A 16,302-nucleotide genomic window follows, 5' to 3' on the forward strand; every position below is an offset into this window, starting at 1 on the left:
GGGGCATCCTGAGGTTTCGCTGGATGGATCTCTGGGGCCCCCCCATAGGCATGTACTGAAGGCGTACGGGTTGTTTTTTAGAATTTGTTAAATGTCTGGCCTATCTACTCAGCCAGAGTTTAAGTACCTGTGATACAGGCCACCTCTTTCGTACCCTGCCCCATATCCGCCACTAACACTCAGTGCGACCTGAGCACAGGACAGGAGCTTAGTAAATGCCACTTAGGTGAAAACCAGTAAGATAACTGGGAAACAAAAGTCCTATGTGGGCTCTGTGGGTGTCCGGAGAACTTGTCCCAGGGTTTGCTAAGTAGCCAAGCAGCTGGTTAGAATTTTTTTCTTAAAGATTTATTTATTCATGATAGACAGACAGAGAGAGAGGCAGAGACACAGGCAGAGGGAGAAGCAGACTCCATGCCGGGAGCCTGACGTGGGACCCAATCCCGGGACTCCAGGATTGCTCCCTAGGCCAAAAGCAGGCACTAAACCGCTGAGCCACCCAGGGATCCCCCAGCAGGTGGTTAGAATTTACAGGACAGCCAGCTCATAAATGCTGGAAGGCTGCTGGTTTTTTTTTTTACTGTATCATTAATACTGCCTTTTTTTTTTTTTAAAGATTTTATTTATTTATTCATGAGAGACAGAGAGAGAGGCAGAGACACAGGCAGAGGGAGAAGCAGGCTCCCTACAGGGAGCCCCATGTGGGACTCAATCCCAGGACCGCAGGATCACACCCTGAGCCGAAGGCAGGTGCTCAACCGCTGAGCTACCCAGGCGTCCCTAATACTGCCTCTTGAATGCAGGTCCCAGTTAGTACCCTCTCTCCCAATGCAAAAAAATCCAGTGGAACTCTTCCTTTTCAAGACTGCAAGCCAACATCTGTAATTGCCCCCTGGGTATCTCAGTGGCCTGCCTCCTACAGCTTGACAGACAGGGATAAGATCAGGAGGCATGAGCCAGTGCGTACATCTCCCAACCCTTCTCCTTTCACAAGAGAAAGGCATGTCCTTGCGGGGCTCAGAGGTACCCGATGTACCCTCCTTCCGTGCGAATTTCACAGCCCCATCACCAGAAGAGCATCTCAGACTCCAAACGTTCTCTTCTCCAAAGAGTTCAAAATTCTTCTCTACCCACAAATCACGGTGAGCTCCTAAGAGAAGTAACGACTAGCACGTATGGTCCTATGTGCCAGGCACTCTACCAAGTGCTCTATGTATTTTACCTCGTTTCATCCCTAGGAGGGAGGTACTATTATTATTTCCATTTACAGATGAGTAAATTAAGACCCAGAGTTAAACCAGCTGCCCAATCTCCCACAACTGCTCAGTGGTAAGGCAGAATGACCCAGCCTGGCGCTGGGGTCTGTGCTCTCACCACTCCCAGCCTGAGCCTGTCTGCTGTTACTGGCTGCTTCTGACATCTACTCCTGAAATCTAAAGAGGAGGGAAAGGTAGCCACGGATTGTAAGGATTTATCACAACGTAGATCTTGGCTGGCCTGCCTTGTGCTGAGAGACCGTGCCAGCTGAGGACCCAGTCTCCAGGCTCTGTGTCCAGGCCCCCAACATGGCAGGTGATGGCACATATGCCCCCACTCCCATCTGCATCTGCGGACGACATCACTGATTATTAACCACGCTCCTCCCCAGCAAGCTAAGCATGACCTCAGAATCTTCTTTAAAACCACAGTCACAGTCACTGTGAACAGATCTGAGCTGACCTGTCAAGTGAAATCTATCTACCTTCTCCGGAAAATTAAAATGGAATGCACTGAGGTGGTTTCCTGCCCATCCCACACGAAAGCTCTGAACCCATCACTCTCTTTAAAGCTCCCAGGACATTGTTTTTTGGATGGTAATTACCTGAAAAGCAATCACCTGAATGTACACTTAAAATGCAAAGTCCCTGGTCTCTGGTTAGAACAACTACCCCAGAACCTCCAGGGGGTGGTGGGGTGACCACGCATTTTCAGTAAGCCTTCCGGGTGAGTTTACTGCACACTGGTGTGGGAATCACTCCCGCCTTCTGCCTTAAACTCAAGGTCCCTGATTTAAAACAGATACATATTCCCTCATCCCACAAATATGGACCAGCTTTCTGCCTTTTAAGTGCCAGGCACGGACCCAGAACAGATACACAACAGGCACCAAAGGGTAAGCCACGGGAAGAAAGGAGGCAATCGCATCAACCTTTCAGTGAGTTTGGAACGCCGAAAATGAAAGCACCACAGCCGCAGTGTTACCAGAGGGTCAGCAAGGAACCGTGAAGCCGCCTGTTCCACTCTAGAACGAACTGCCCGGCTCACCTAGCTGTGTTCACATTAGAACTCTGACCGGAGACACAGATCCTGAACTGATGACACAGCCAGCCTGCAGTGACCGCACACTATAATCTGGCTGGTCAGGCCTATTGTGGTGAATAACCCCAGAGGGCTGACTGGGCCATAATGAGTCATTCAGCTCTTCCCATAAGTGACAATGAAAAAAAAGGCTTTCGATTAACAAGCAGGCAAATGCCACTGTTGACTGAATAGGTGACAGCAAATGGAGATTAACTGGATAATGAAACAGTGTCTACATATAGCCTCACATCAGACCTCGAATGCTTGTTTGTTACGGACAAAGAGATCAGAGTAAAAATCCAGAGAGGGGAAAGAAAGGTTACTCACAGTGAGGTGGGGATATTTATGTGATGACACTGCTATAGTCCGCCCGGCACAGGGAGCCCCGTTATAAAGCAGGTGGGCTCAGCACCACACTTCCCGCCACGCAGAGGCACGGGGCTGGCAGCTGACTGGGAGATGCTCATGGCAGCAGCGCTCATTCCACTCTTGGACCCAGATTTGGGCTCTCCTAGCTGGGCCTTACCTTCTTAAACAAAGGCTATATCAAGCCAGGCCCCAGGACATGGCACCCGCTGCCTGAAACCCCTTCTACGAGAACACAGGGGCAGTGGCAACCTTGGCTCTCCCGGTGCGGCCTCAGAACACTGTTGCTTCCAGCCACAGGGCGAGCCTCCTTGCCGCTGAGGGAAGAGGAAAGAGAAAGCCTTTGCAGGAGAGCTGGTGGAGGGAGGACACCATCTATGCAAGCAGGGCAGCAGGCACAGAGGTTTCCCTCAATCCCCACTTTCCCAGCAAGAATAACACAACGATGGAGCTCCAAAGGGAACTAAGTATCTGAGCGAGGCCGCTGGATGGATCAGGAAACCAAAGTGCAAGTGGCTAAGTGCAGGAGGAGAGCTTTTAGCAGAGGAGCTAGTGCGAGGGTCCAGACTCCCAACCGCATTACTGCACGGCATTGGTGTGGTCTAGGGACAGAAGTGTGAGTCGGAGGCTGTCCCCTTCCTGCCCTAGACCCTCTACTTCAGCCTCTACTGTGCACTGCACCTGCAGATCTCAGAGGGTGAGGTGTGTGGAGAGAGAGGACAGACGCAGGGAGACTTAAGGGCTCTGGGCATAAGTCCAAGTCCACACACCTGTGCTGGGCACCAGGGACCCAGGGTAGGGGCGGCAGGGATGCAGTTCCCACACTACCTCTGGGACATGTACGCCCCTGACCTCTGAGATGGGTTCAATATTCCCAGGCAGAAGGGGACTTAAACTAAGGAGATAGGATGACACAAGGAAGAAGTGGGCTTTGCTTAGATTTGCTATTTCTGTAACTTCCCGGCCCCAGAAAACTCAAAGCTGGAAGACAGGTGGTAAGAAGAGGGTGGGAGAAGGATAATGGAGGGTACACTCCCAGGGAGGAAATGTGCCCATTTTGGAAAGCATCGAGGACCCTGTCCCTAGGTCCCCCTGAAAAAGGCACTTCTCCAGTCAGAAGGTGAGAAGAGAAACTTGGCCAACATTTCCCCACAGAAACAAACAGCAGCATTTGAAAAACTGCAGTAGCATCAAGGGGGATGGGCTCCATGAGGTACCGGTCATATCTGGCAGGGTAACGCTCCTCTTGTAGTCCTAGGGCTTCCATCCCTAATCATTACATCCTCTCTAAGAGAGGAAAAAAAAATCCAGTTACAAATAAGGAGCTCAAAGCTTTAAAATGTAATTCATTGCTAAACTAAGGCCTCAGATCTCAAGAGGGGCCTGGGAAATTGCCTGCCTCAGAACTTAGTACATGTTTCTCTAAAGCTGCAGCATCCCAATAGGGTAACCTCGAGATGCATGAGGCTATTTAAATTAACCAAAGGTAGGGGCGCCTGGGTGGCTCAGTCAGTTAAGTATCTGCCTTCAGTTCAGGTCATGATCCCAAGGTCCTGGGATCGAGCCCCACATCGGGCTCCCTGCAGCCTGTTCTCCTTCTCCTGCTCCCCGTTTGTGTATTCTCTCTCTCTCCCTGTCAACTAAATAAAATTTTTAAAAATTAGTAAGTTAATCAAAGGTAAATAAAATGAAAAATTCAGTTCCTCAGTTGGACTAGCCACATTTCAAGTGTATAACTGCCACATGTGGCCACTGGCTACCATACTGGATAGCATCTATGGAGAACATCTGAATTACTCCACAAAGTTCTAGTAGCCATCCCTGGCTCCGAAGGTAACTCAAGCTGGCCAACACATCTTTCACCCTACTAGGCAAAGCAGAGTGCTAATGGGCCCTCCGCAAATGTTTCAAATTAAAATTTAAAAAAGTTACATAGGAACTATTCTGGTGCTGGCCAAAATAAAGAAACTGAGGTCTTCTCTATATTGCTCAACCAAGAAGCTTGGCTGGTCACCTAGGATCTTAAACAGATCTGTGAATAAGGTTAAGAACATAACATCAAAGGACTTGTGTACAGATAAACATACTTGAAAGGATACAAAGAAAAATCTCCCTCCCATACTTGACCCCCAGCCATCTGTTCTCTGGGACAACCAATAGGTCAAGTTTTTTTCATATCTTTTGAGATACTTTATGCATTGTGATAGGTAAAATAGCTCCCTGAGATGTCCACATTCTAATCCCCTAAACCCGTGAATACAAGAACCTACAGGGCAAAAGGGGCTTTGCAGACATGATTAAGTCCACATCTTGAGATGGGCAGGATTATCCAGAGGGGCCCAAAATAATCACAGGGGTCATTAGAAGAGGATAGCAGGATGGTCAGAGGGAGATAGGATGACGGAAGCAGATGTCAAAGTGATGCAAGACTGAAATACAAGTTATCTCTAGAAGCTAGAGAAGACCAGGAAACCTATTCTCCCCTATAGTCTGCCCTCAGAAGAAACACAGGCCTGCTGATCCATTTTAGACTTCTGGCCCCCAGAACTATAGGACAGTAAGTTTATGTGGTTTCAAGCCACCACATCTATGGCAATTAGTTGCAGCAGCAATAGAAAACGAATATGCGCATATACAATCAAGAACATATATACTTTTGCCCTCACGGTGTAGTCATTTTTATCAGTAGCTGATAGTCTAAAAAATCTGCCTTCCCACCTCCTCTCGGAGGCCTGAAAGACAGTGAAAAATACAGGTAGATTTGTAGATTGAACTCAAACACCACCTATCTAAATGTTTAGATGACTATGTAAGCAAGCAGAAAACCATGAGGGCTGTATGAGGGACTTATTATTATTATTATTATTATTATTATTAACTATTATTGCCTCGATCTCAAAGATAGAAACAGTGGTTGAAGGAACTGTCCTAGAGGCCAAGAGACTGGACCCCTTGAACATGTCAACCTTTGGGGGCCTCTGTCCCTTCAATGAAACACAATGTGACAGGAGGAAGGTATGGGGAGGGGAGGGGAGGGGAGGACAGCAAACTAGACACGTGCTAGATTTTCCTGTTTCCAATCTTGGAGTATGCTAACCCAAAAGAGTTTCCTACGTAGTATAAAAACAAGAAATGTTTATTGTGCTCAGGAAAAAAAGTGCAAAAATAACTCTAGGCATAAGGCACAACATCGGTGGCAGGTCACTACGCTCAGCGTGAAAACTATAAATCATTCTTTTCTGTCACCCTATGGACACACAGAACCTCTCTGGACTCCCTGAGAAGCTGGTAACAATGGTTGTGTCTGACAGGGACAATCTCAGTGACTGGGGGGACAGGGGTCAGAGGAAGATTTCATGAAATAACTTTTCCTATCTTTTGGATTTTGAACCTGGTAAATGTATTATATATTCAAGGGCAGCCTGGGTGGCCCAGCAGTTTAGCGCCGCCTTCAGCCCAGGTCCTGATCCTGGAGTTCTGGGATAGAGTCCCACATCAGGCTCCCTGCATGGAGCCTGCTTCTCCTTCTGCCTGTGTCTCTGCCTCTCTCTCTCTCTCTGTCTCTCATGAATAAATAAAATCTTAAAAAAAAAAAAAAACTTAAAAGATTTCAGAAGAGTAGGTTCTCTTGGTTCATGGCTTCACACTGCCAAAAATAACTATGGCTCCTCCATCAGATACCTGCCGATTAGATTCACCAAGCACTCAGCCAAAGCTTGGAACGATCTCAATGTCCTTGCCCAATTTAATACTCTCTACTGGCTGTGTAACAGAGGAGATGTGCTCTGTCACCTGCCCTGACTTCCCAGCATGGACAGACACCCTCTCACACCCATAATAAAGCAGAAGGCACATGAAGACAGCTGGCCTTATCATGTCAGTCACAGAGCCACGTCCACAGTCCAGACTCCTTCGCGGGCAGAAATGACTCCCGAGACCAAAGAACCCTGGTCAGGAGAGAGAAAAATCAAAGGCCAAAAGAGTATCTCCTCACTCTGTCGTCGGAGGACACATGAAGGGCATCTTTATTTCCACCTTGTCCTCTTCTAACCATTGTACCAGTTATCTGCCAAATTGAATAGTTACATATACACAAGTCACCTCTCTTCTCTGTTGCATAAATAGTCATTTCCAGGCAGAGAGAGAGGGAGTCACAATATTTTGAATACAAAAGAGCAATGGTAAGCACGTGGACAGTCTGGAGCCGATACCGGGATAAGCACAGCCATAACACTTCTGGAGGATGGGGACTTCTCTAATAATGGGGCTCCAATCACATGAAAGACTAGGTAAAATGATGGGCCACATGATTTAAGGAGAATTCATTTCCTTCTTCTTGGAAATAAGCATTTTATGGGGGTGTGAGAAGAACCCTATAAAGCAGCACTTACATACAGTCGCGATAAGGCTGAGACCATCTACCCAGTACACATTAAGACTTAGAAGTCTGAGAAAGGGCACACAAACCTGAAACCACAAAATTTGGGAAAGAGCAGCAGGCCATTTTCTATCATATAGTTCCGCGGCTGTAACAGAATAAAAGAAAATCTAAACGCACAAAAAGTAGCCAGTAGGTCCTGAAGACATTCCTTTCCAAAATCAAAGTGGAAATATGAAATGGGCCAGCAAGGGGCAGCTGCCAGCACAAGAAAGCCCATCTCAAGGGGCTCTTTCCAAGTGGCCCAGCATGAATCATGCAGTGGCAAAGCTGGCCCTACTCAATCCCTTTTCCCTGCCTATTGTAAAATGACAATGACAAGACAACTTAAGCTAAAGTCCCAGATCAGCCTCAAGCACCAAGGATGCAGGTAAATGATGGAGAGGGAAAAGCACAGAGCTGGGAGTCAGGAAGTGTGCGTTCTGGTCCCACTTCTGCAAGCTTGAACATGTCCCTTTCTCTCTCTGAGCCTGGTTTTTCATCTGTAAAATGAAAATGATTTTATCTATGGCCTCATGCAATCCTCCAGGGTATATAAGGGTCTCCACCCTATACTTTTATACAGCCTCTTAATAAAATCATAAATATCAGCACCACTATTTGAGTTTTCCTTCCAGGCTGTTCTTCCAGAGAAAGAATGTCAGACCTGTTAAGACCATGCAAAAAACAAACGGTGGCAGCTAAGGAGCCTTTCAACCACCCGCCCCATCCCTGCTGCCCTGAAAGGCCTTTTGACACCCAAAAAGGGATAATCCAACTATAGGCAGCAGTCCCTTTACCACTGAGTCTGTGCAGGACAGATGCGAGCCATAAGAAACACCAACCAGTCATCCCCACCAAAATCTCCATCAGTCTTCACCAACATCCTGCCCCACTGCCCTTCTCACCTCAGACATACCATCATTTGCCTTCCAAGTGTGTTACACTAGCTGGGCGACAGGAGACCTGGGGACCTGGCTCCTGGTCTAGTTCTGTTATTGCTGATATTCCACAGTATTTGTTTACCTGGCTCATCTGGAAATCTGCTTCCCTCCAGAGCAGCCTCATCCCTGGACTCTAGTGCTCCAGAGCAATTCTATTGTAAATTCACAAGTGTGTCCCTCCCTTTGTATAGAGATTACTTTTGTGGTCCCTTTTCAGGACCATTACCAAGATATTAGCAGCCTCGCTGTAAATTCCAGCTCTGCTAACCATCTAAGGATGTTTGAGAAAATCACATAACCTCTCTGGACCTGTCTTCGTGCCTGTGAAGTAAGGGAGCTGAACCAGATGGTGTCGGCTCTTTTTCCAACATAGCAGTCTAGGTCTAGGATTCCCATGGAGACAGAACCAAAATATGGCACTTAAATTTGGCCGTGTAAAGCAGCATGTGTACTGACCACACCTGCCCCGGAGAGTTCCCACTGACTAGGATCGGTAGGCAGGTGGTCGAGATTCCAGGAGACGCTCTAGCAATACAAAGAGCAGCACATACCTTTCCCTCATCCACCAATTTTGCAATGTCATCTAGATACAGACCACTGGCCATGAAAAAGGCCCAGCGATAATGGACTCCTTGCCAGAAATGCTAAAAAGAAGAAAAGAAAACACATTAAATATAGGAAAGGATAAAATCTCACTGAATGCAAATTTAGGGGAAAGTATTTTCTAGGTAACTAAGACATACATACCGATTTCCTATTCACTATGAACCAATGAGCTGTATGTCCCACACAGTCCAGTGACCGACAGACAGTGGATGCTTCATAAATTTTTAATAAATTAATGAATGAACAAAGATATATCCATGTAGACTCAGGCTTTTCTACTGAATTGTGAATGGCAAGCAAGTAAGCACAGGAAAGCTGTCCTTAAAATGAGAGTCTAAAGAATCTTACTCAGTTTCTTCCCTAGGGAGAAATTAGGGGCTGAGACCTCTAGGCTTTCTCTACTAGGGTTTAAATGAAGCTCAGAGGCACCAGAGAGGAGCTTTTAAATCTAATTCAAGAATGCTTAGGGGGCAGTAAGGCACCAAAATATGATCTCAGACAAAAAAAAAATCCAATCACAGACTTCGTCCCCCTTGGCTCTGAGAGGAACAGAATGGCTTTAAGGGTAAAACAAGGTGTAAAGTTCCCTATGCATCATGGTTGGGGCTTCCCCCTACAGCTGTAACAACTCCCAAGCCACCTAATCTATTATGGGACAATATGTCCCCAGACAAAAATAAGCAAAAATCTTCTAACGAAGAGGGTTCAAGACCACTTTGCCATACTCACTTTTAACTGTTAGTCTTTCTGTCAAAGGTAGGGTAGGCCATTACCAAAACAACAAGCGTACTGAGGTTCTCCATGATACATACCTCAATAACCTGCCTAACTGAACTTCCTCAGATGGGAGCAATCCAGAGGTATGGGAATAGCCAGTACCAGGGGGCCTCCCTCCCTGTACCTGCCTGTCTCACAATCCCTCAGCATGCTGTAAGTTGTCAAGTGCACAAAGTGGTCAAGTGTAATGGAACTCTCCTGCTACTCTAGCTCAGGCACTTAATAGCTGTGTTATTTAGGTCAAGCTACCTCTTTCAGCCAGTTTCCTGGCCTAAAGAATGGTAATACCACTACCTTGCTCACAGGGCTGTTGGAAGGATTAAATGAGAATGAATGCAAAGTACCGGATACAAAGAAAGTATCACTCACATAAATATTTATATTTTTATTATTCGATAAATATTTATCTAGTGCTGAAAGCAAACTTTATTGAGGAAAGGTTGGGGCAATACTAAATTGGAGTTTAGGATTATAGAAACACAAACAAAACCAAGCTGCTGTCTGGGCAGAGCTTTGCAATGGTTGTATGAGAAATGGCTTACTGGTTTGGATGAGTGACCCTGTAATTTATTATCTAACCTGGGACAGTCCTGAGAGTTCAATGAGTCATCATTAATAATTATGCCAGGACCTCAGCTGTAAACAGAGCCAATCTCACCCTAGAACAGATGTGGGAAGATTGAGTCCCCTCAGCCCTCAGGGTAGCAAGACAGAGCCTGGGCTGGCCTAAACCTCCAGAGAGTTGCAGAGAGTTGCTCTTGGCCCAGAACAGCCTCAACATCTATTCAAGCACTAACAATTTTCTATGGGTGTCATAGCATGAAAGAGGCTTGGGGGAGCACTGCTCAGGGCAAAAGAAGTTAAACAAAAAAAGGGGGAAAAAAAAAAGTACCATTTGAAGGCACTGAGGCCAGCCCAAGTTTACAGCAGGCCCACTTCATTACAATCACAAAAGACCTGTTCGTGTACTTCTCCGTAAGGCCTGGCCTCAGACAATTAAAACATTCTGGTAACTGCTTAAGGTTTTAAAGAAAAGAACAGCAATGGTCAAAAATGCCATGTCTATAATTCTTTATAGCATGTTGCCCTGTAAAGTGAAACTTTCTGGTCTGCAACAGCAGAATTTTTATACTCTGCTCTAAGGGGCCTGTGTATTTTTTCCAGACCATTCCAGGAGAAAGTAAAGCAAAACAGGCAGGAGTCTGGAGCATTACAATGAGGCTTTAACTGTGCACATTCTCAGAAAGACATCAGAAACTACTTAAAAGGTTTTCACATGAGATTACCACTATCCTCTTTCAAGTAGGAGGAAAGAGAAGATGCTTGTTCTACTCTCAGAGGACAACTCAGAAGGTTAACTTGGAAGAGGTCTCACTGAAATACAAGCTACGAAACCTTATGGAAAAGTTAAACTTAGATCTTGAAGCACTTGGAAAACCTAGGTTTTCTGAAAAGCTAAAGAAGAGACAAAGAACAGCTAAGATTCCTTTCTCCACACCAAAGCACCCTGTGGACACCGTTTCCGGTTGCCACCTGAATCAGAGGAAAACAAAGCACCACGAGCACAGGGCCCAGTTTGTTCACCTCTGGTAACAGACCCGCTTCCTAAGGACAGAGCAGTGGTCTCCACTGTCACAGCCCTCTCAGTATGTAGTCCACAAAATTCAAGAGGCTAAAGTCCTCAATTTCACCCTCAAAAAGGTCCCAAATTAATTTCTAGAATAAAAAGATGCTAAAGATAATCACTGAGCCATTGCCTCCATACAAAAGGGTCAGGCGTTAGCTTGACATAATAACTCACAACCTTTTGCCCCACTGAGGAGACTTCTACCGTCTTTTTCCTGAGTTTGAAGAATCTTGTCTAATTAAAAAAATAGAATTTTTTTCTTTGCCTATCACTTACATCACTTACATCATTTCAACTTCATACAGATTTCAAGCCAATGATCTAGAATCACCAAGAGTGGATAACATGAAATGATATAAGCCTGTCCCCACCATGGGGTTGACAGGCTATGGTGTTAATTAAAGAGCACAAACTCAAGCCCTGCCGTCAGCCCTGCAGCTATGGCTGCAGTGTACTCGTCCTCAAGACCCACCACACACGGCCGTTGTTGGATTGGGTGATGGGGGCTCCTTATAGCTGTTAACAGTGGCCACAGTGGCAGAGTCAGATATACTCAGCAAGTCTTAGAAATGCTCAACAGCTAGAGTATTTGATTCATGTGGGATGTGCAGTGTTAGGACAAGTTGATAAAATTCCAGAAAAAGCATGGCTGTTCTATTTGCCTTTGTGGTCTCACTAAAGTCAGAACACAATTTCCTCTGGGTTCCTGATATTCAAAAAAATGCCCATCGACCTCTACAGGTCAGAAGGCCCCAGTCTAGAAATCACTGGTGTGTTCCAATGTGACTACCATGAAAACAACCAGCTCTACGCTGTTAGTTAGTTAGTTAGTTAGTTAGTTATGATAGTCACACAGAGAGAGAGAGAGAGAGAGAGAGGCAGAGACACAGGCAGAGGGAGAAGCAGGCTCCATGCACCGGGAGCCCGACGTGGGATTCGATCCCGGGTCTCCAGGATCGCGCCCTGGGCCAAAGGCAGGTGCTAAACTGCTGCGCCACCCAGGGATCCCTCTATGCTGTCTTTTTAATAAAGCTTCCGCCCTTCCATACGTGAGCCTGGTATAGGCAAGAAGAAAGCGGAGGGTCTATCAGATGGAATCAAGAAAGGAATAATTGCTAATAATAAAGTCTAACATTTAAATAAGAGTGTTTAAGTCTTGGGCCAATTCTTTACATGGATTATCATTTAACCCTTACAGCATGCAGTAAGGTAGCCGCCCTATTAGTTTCACCTTACGGGCAAAGATACTGACGTTTAGGGACATTAAGTAACTTGTAGGTGACACAGCTATTTAGTGTAGACCAGAATTGGAATCTGGTCAGTGTGTGACTCCAGAGTCCATACCACAGCCACCATGCCATGCTGCCTCCAAGACAAAAAGAACCTGGCTAGGTGGAAAGCAATTTCCAGAAACAGGAGGCGCTCGCTTGCTCTCACTACCTTTAATGCCTTAGAACCCACGGTGACTCCGGTCTGCAGCATGCCATCCGCTATGCCCAATCGGTCCATGTTTAGGAGAAAAGGGGTCACCAAGGTCACATACGTGGCTCCTGACCATTTCTTGAGAAAATTTAGAGCCCACGTTTCAGTGGATCCACCAACATTATCAAGGATGAAATCAAACCTGGAAAGAGAAAAAAAAAAATCAAATAAAACCATCCTTGTCAGTCTTTACTATGGCTCCAATCCCCCTTCATTCCCAACACCAGTTAGCGATTGGGTTTATTTCAACGACAGTTCCCAAGCCTCGCTGCACCATGCCACCCAGAAGAGATGGTTGCTCTGACAAAGGACAAGAAGGCACACCCACTCACTGACTCTGGCTTTTCTCTAAAATAGGTCAAATGTGACTAATTTTTTTGTCATAAAATTGTATCATTTTTCCAATACTTAAAAATGACCTAAACAAGTGGTTCTCAACCGAGGGCATCTTTGGTCCGCAGGGGCAAGATTGAGAGACATTTTTAGTTGTCACTGTTGGGAGAGGTGGTGTGAAAGGGCCACTGGCACCAAGAGGCCAGGGGTGATGTTTATACCCAGAGTGCCCAGAACCGCCCCCTCACAACAAAAAAATTATCTAGTCCAAAATGTCAATAGTTCAGAATACAAGCTTGCCAAGGTTGAGAAACCCTGACCTAAGCTTTATGGAAACTGCAAAGCTACCCATTCAATATAAGTCAAAGTATTCTTCAGTGTGCTTGAATACTTGCAAGTATGAAAGGTTTTGACCAACAGAATGATTTGCTTTTATTCCCCCCATAACCGGAACTGCCAGTAGAAGCATCCTCTTCGTGTGGAATTTACTATTTTCCAGCTTCATGTACAGCATCAGGACAATGTGGAGAGAAATCAGCAATCTGCTCCATCTTCAATTCTGTTCTAATTTGCCCCCAGTCCCACGGTATCTACAGGAACTGCCGGACTCTCCACTCCTAACATCTAATGCAAACCTGCTGTCTTCACTGCCCTCCCGCTTACAGGGGAGAAAACCCCAGAACGCTTTTCAATACTTTTGTAAAGGTATCTATTTAGAAAATGCATGCTTATCTGTTAAGTAAGTTAATAAATGAATTCCATCTTGGCAAATCCTTTTTCCCTTCTAAATTCATCTGGACGAAGTCAAACATCAAAGCTTCTAAAAAACAAACAAACAAAAAACAGCTTTGGCCAAATTTGTGGATCTTGACCCTCCCTTTCACAGAACCAAATTCAAGAAGGACAAATGAGAACTGACAGAAAGCGGAGTGACCTTATTCAAGGACTACTCTTCTTATTAGGAGAGAACAAAATGATTTTTAGGGCTTGAAGCTTCTACTTCATTCCCAAGTTTTGAACAAACATGAGGATACTGAATTTAGATAAAACTTACAGGCAACCTGGCATTACAGAAATGGCAGTGCTTCAAAGAGCCGTCCAGAGGCAGACTGTAGTCTCAGCTCTCCCACTAGCGCTTAAGTGGCACGACCTTGAACATGAGAAAACTCCCAAGTCCCCTGTCCCTTACTTTCTCAACTATAACAGGACAGAACAGGATGGAGGGACTTCAAAGCCCCTTCCTGCTGTAAAAGTCTAAAATTCAAATCTATGAAGCTGCTAAAGGAGAAATAAATGTATTCTTGGTGGATTCAGAGGCCAAACTCCAGACAAAAATTACAAAGATCAACTGCAACGAAAGCAGTCAAAAATAAAGTCACAGCCTGGCATCTGCAAGCTAGAGAGATTCCCCAGCCAGAAAAGGGCAACCAAAAGCAGCGAGTCCACAGTGAGAGATGGAGAGAGGCAAACCATAGCGAACTTTTGGGGGCCAGCCTGAGTATGCTGCAGCTTTCCATCAGCAGAGTCTCCGTTCCCTCATGACAAATTCTAGACACATATAAAACTTAAGGTAGAGGGGTTGGCGTAGGCCTCAGTCTCGTGCTGCTATTCCTAGAAGCAGCGGAAGACATGAGAGCAACAGAAACTCTACTATCTAGAAGCCAGCTGTCAGAGACCTAGGGAGACCTAGGTGCTGATGCACAGGCAGGAAGTAGCTGACAACATCTCTCCAAGAGACAGTGCGATTCCTCAAACATATCAAGTGTATTCCTGACATGGTGGCTTTGTATTTGCTGTTATCTTGACCTGAACAAGTGCTCTTCCCTTTGATTCCCTCAGTAATTTATTGAACAAATTTTTATTGAGCATGTATCATACGTTACTACACTGCTCCGGGTGAAGGGGATACAGCAGGGAACCAAAAACAAACAAACAAATAAACAAAAAAAACCACCAAAAAACCCCAAAAAATCCATTCTCCTGGCTGTCTCTGCAAACCTTCTGCTCCAGTGCCTCAGAGGCCTTCTTAAACCCCCCTTTTAATTTTTTTAAAGATTGTATTTATTCATTCATGAGAGACAGAGGCAAAAACACAGGCAGAGGGAGGAGCAGGCTCCCTGTGAGGAGCCTGATGCAGGACTCGATCCTGGACCTCTGGGATCACATCCTGAGCCAAAGGCAGACGCTCAACCGCTGAGCCACTCAGGCATCCCCCAAACCCCTCCTTTTTAAAAAGGGCCTCCCTTGATCATTTTTCCCTGAAACCTTCCTGACTAGAATGGAAGCCCCATGGGAGGGTGGTGGGGTGGGGGTAGGGGGCATTTGTCTTATTCACCACTGTATCTGTATCACGTGTCTGGAACACTGCCTGGCAGGGCTGGTGCTGCAGAGTTGAAGGAGCAGGGATTCGCTGGCTCTTGGCCGTACCACTGTTGGGGAGTGGGCACTGCTGGCTAACAAGGGCTAGGTGGTATCCAATAGGGCTTCCCCTTTGTTTTTTGTTTTTAAAACCCATGAAAATATAATCGACCCATGAACAGGTTTGAACTGCACAGGACCACTTATACCCAATATTTTTTTCAATAAACACAACACATATTAAAAATGTATTTTCTCTTATGATTTTCTTAGTAACATCTTTTCTCTAGCTTACTTTATTCTAAGAGTGCAGTATATAATATAACATACAAAATATGTGTTAACTATTATGTGTTATTTTAAGGCTTCTGGTCAACAGTAGGCTATTTAATGAAAGTAAATGTTGGGAAAGTCAGAAGTTATATGCAGATTTTCGATTACACGAAGGTCAGTGCCCTTACCCACACACCGTTCAGGGGTCAACTGTATACTTCTATTCAAAGTGGGCAAGAATAACTGGCTTCTGAAGACTAACAGAAAAAGAGAAAAACCTTTGAAAGAGAAGCAATAAAACATCTTTCCAAACACTCCTCTGTTGTATTCTCAGCTGCAGTTCTGTCCTGGTAGATGAAGACCAGATTAATAAGCACCCTCGCTATTTCTGCCCAAACCACAGTCAGAACCAGCAGGGTCTGAACAAATCACTGAGTCTGCTTCTGTTTGGTACATTAAACCAAACCACAGCCCAGCATTCAGATGTACTGAGAACATCCACAGTACTCTGGTCACCAATATTTTCTACTGCCTTTGTTCCTCTGAAGCCCTTTTTAAGCCAAAACACTGAAAACATGTTTAGCGCTAATCGTATATTTTCATACACTGCCCTATTTGTTCCTGTGGTGACAGATGCCACCAGACAGAACATACCTTCCAATTTTGTCTTCAGACTTCTTACAAACCAACAAAAAAAGTTAACTTAAAAATTAACCAAAGGCCCTTTCACGAAAATGGTGCCGAAGGCGAAGAAGGAAGCCCCTGCCCCTCCCAAAGCC

General features: G+C 45.5%; 1 protein-coding gene across 4 annotated transcripts in view; it reads right to left on the bottom strand.

The window, feature by feature from the left end:
* RTN4IP1 (reticulon 4 interacting protein 1) overlaps positions 1 to 16,302 on the bottom strand; it is a 53,195-nt gene that overhangs the window by 7,800 nt on the left and 29,093 nt on the right. For 2 of the 4 annotated variants that reach the window (XM_026005770.2, XM_026005769.2), the window contains 2 exons: positions 12,518 to 12,701; positions 8,619 to 8,711 (listed from right to left, as the gene is read on the bottom strand). In XM_026005770.2, the coding sequence (XP_025861555.1) occupies positions 8,619 to 8,711; positions 12,518 to 12,701 (277 nt within the window). Of the gene's footprint in view, positions 1 to 7,173; positions 7,233 to 8,618; positions 8,712 to 12,517; positions 12,702 to 16,302 lie in introns of all 4 variants that reach the window. The other 2 variants (XM_072738190.1, XM_072738197.1) reach the window with 2 other exon arrangements.

This window comes from Vulpes vulpes, chromosome 1, assembly GCF_048418805.1.
Source record: "Vulpes vulpes isolate BD-2025 chromosome 1, VulVul3, whole genome shotgun sequence".
Taxonomy (NCBI): Eukaryota; Metazoa; Chordata; class Mammalia; order Carnivora; family Canidae; genus Vulpes; species Vulpes vulpes.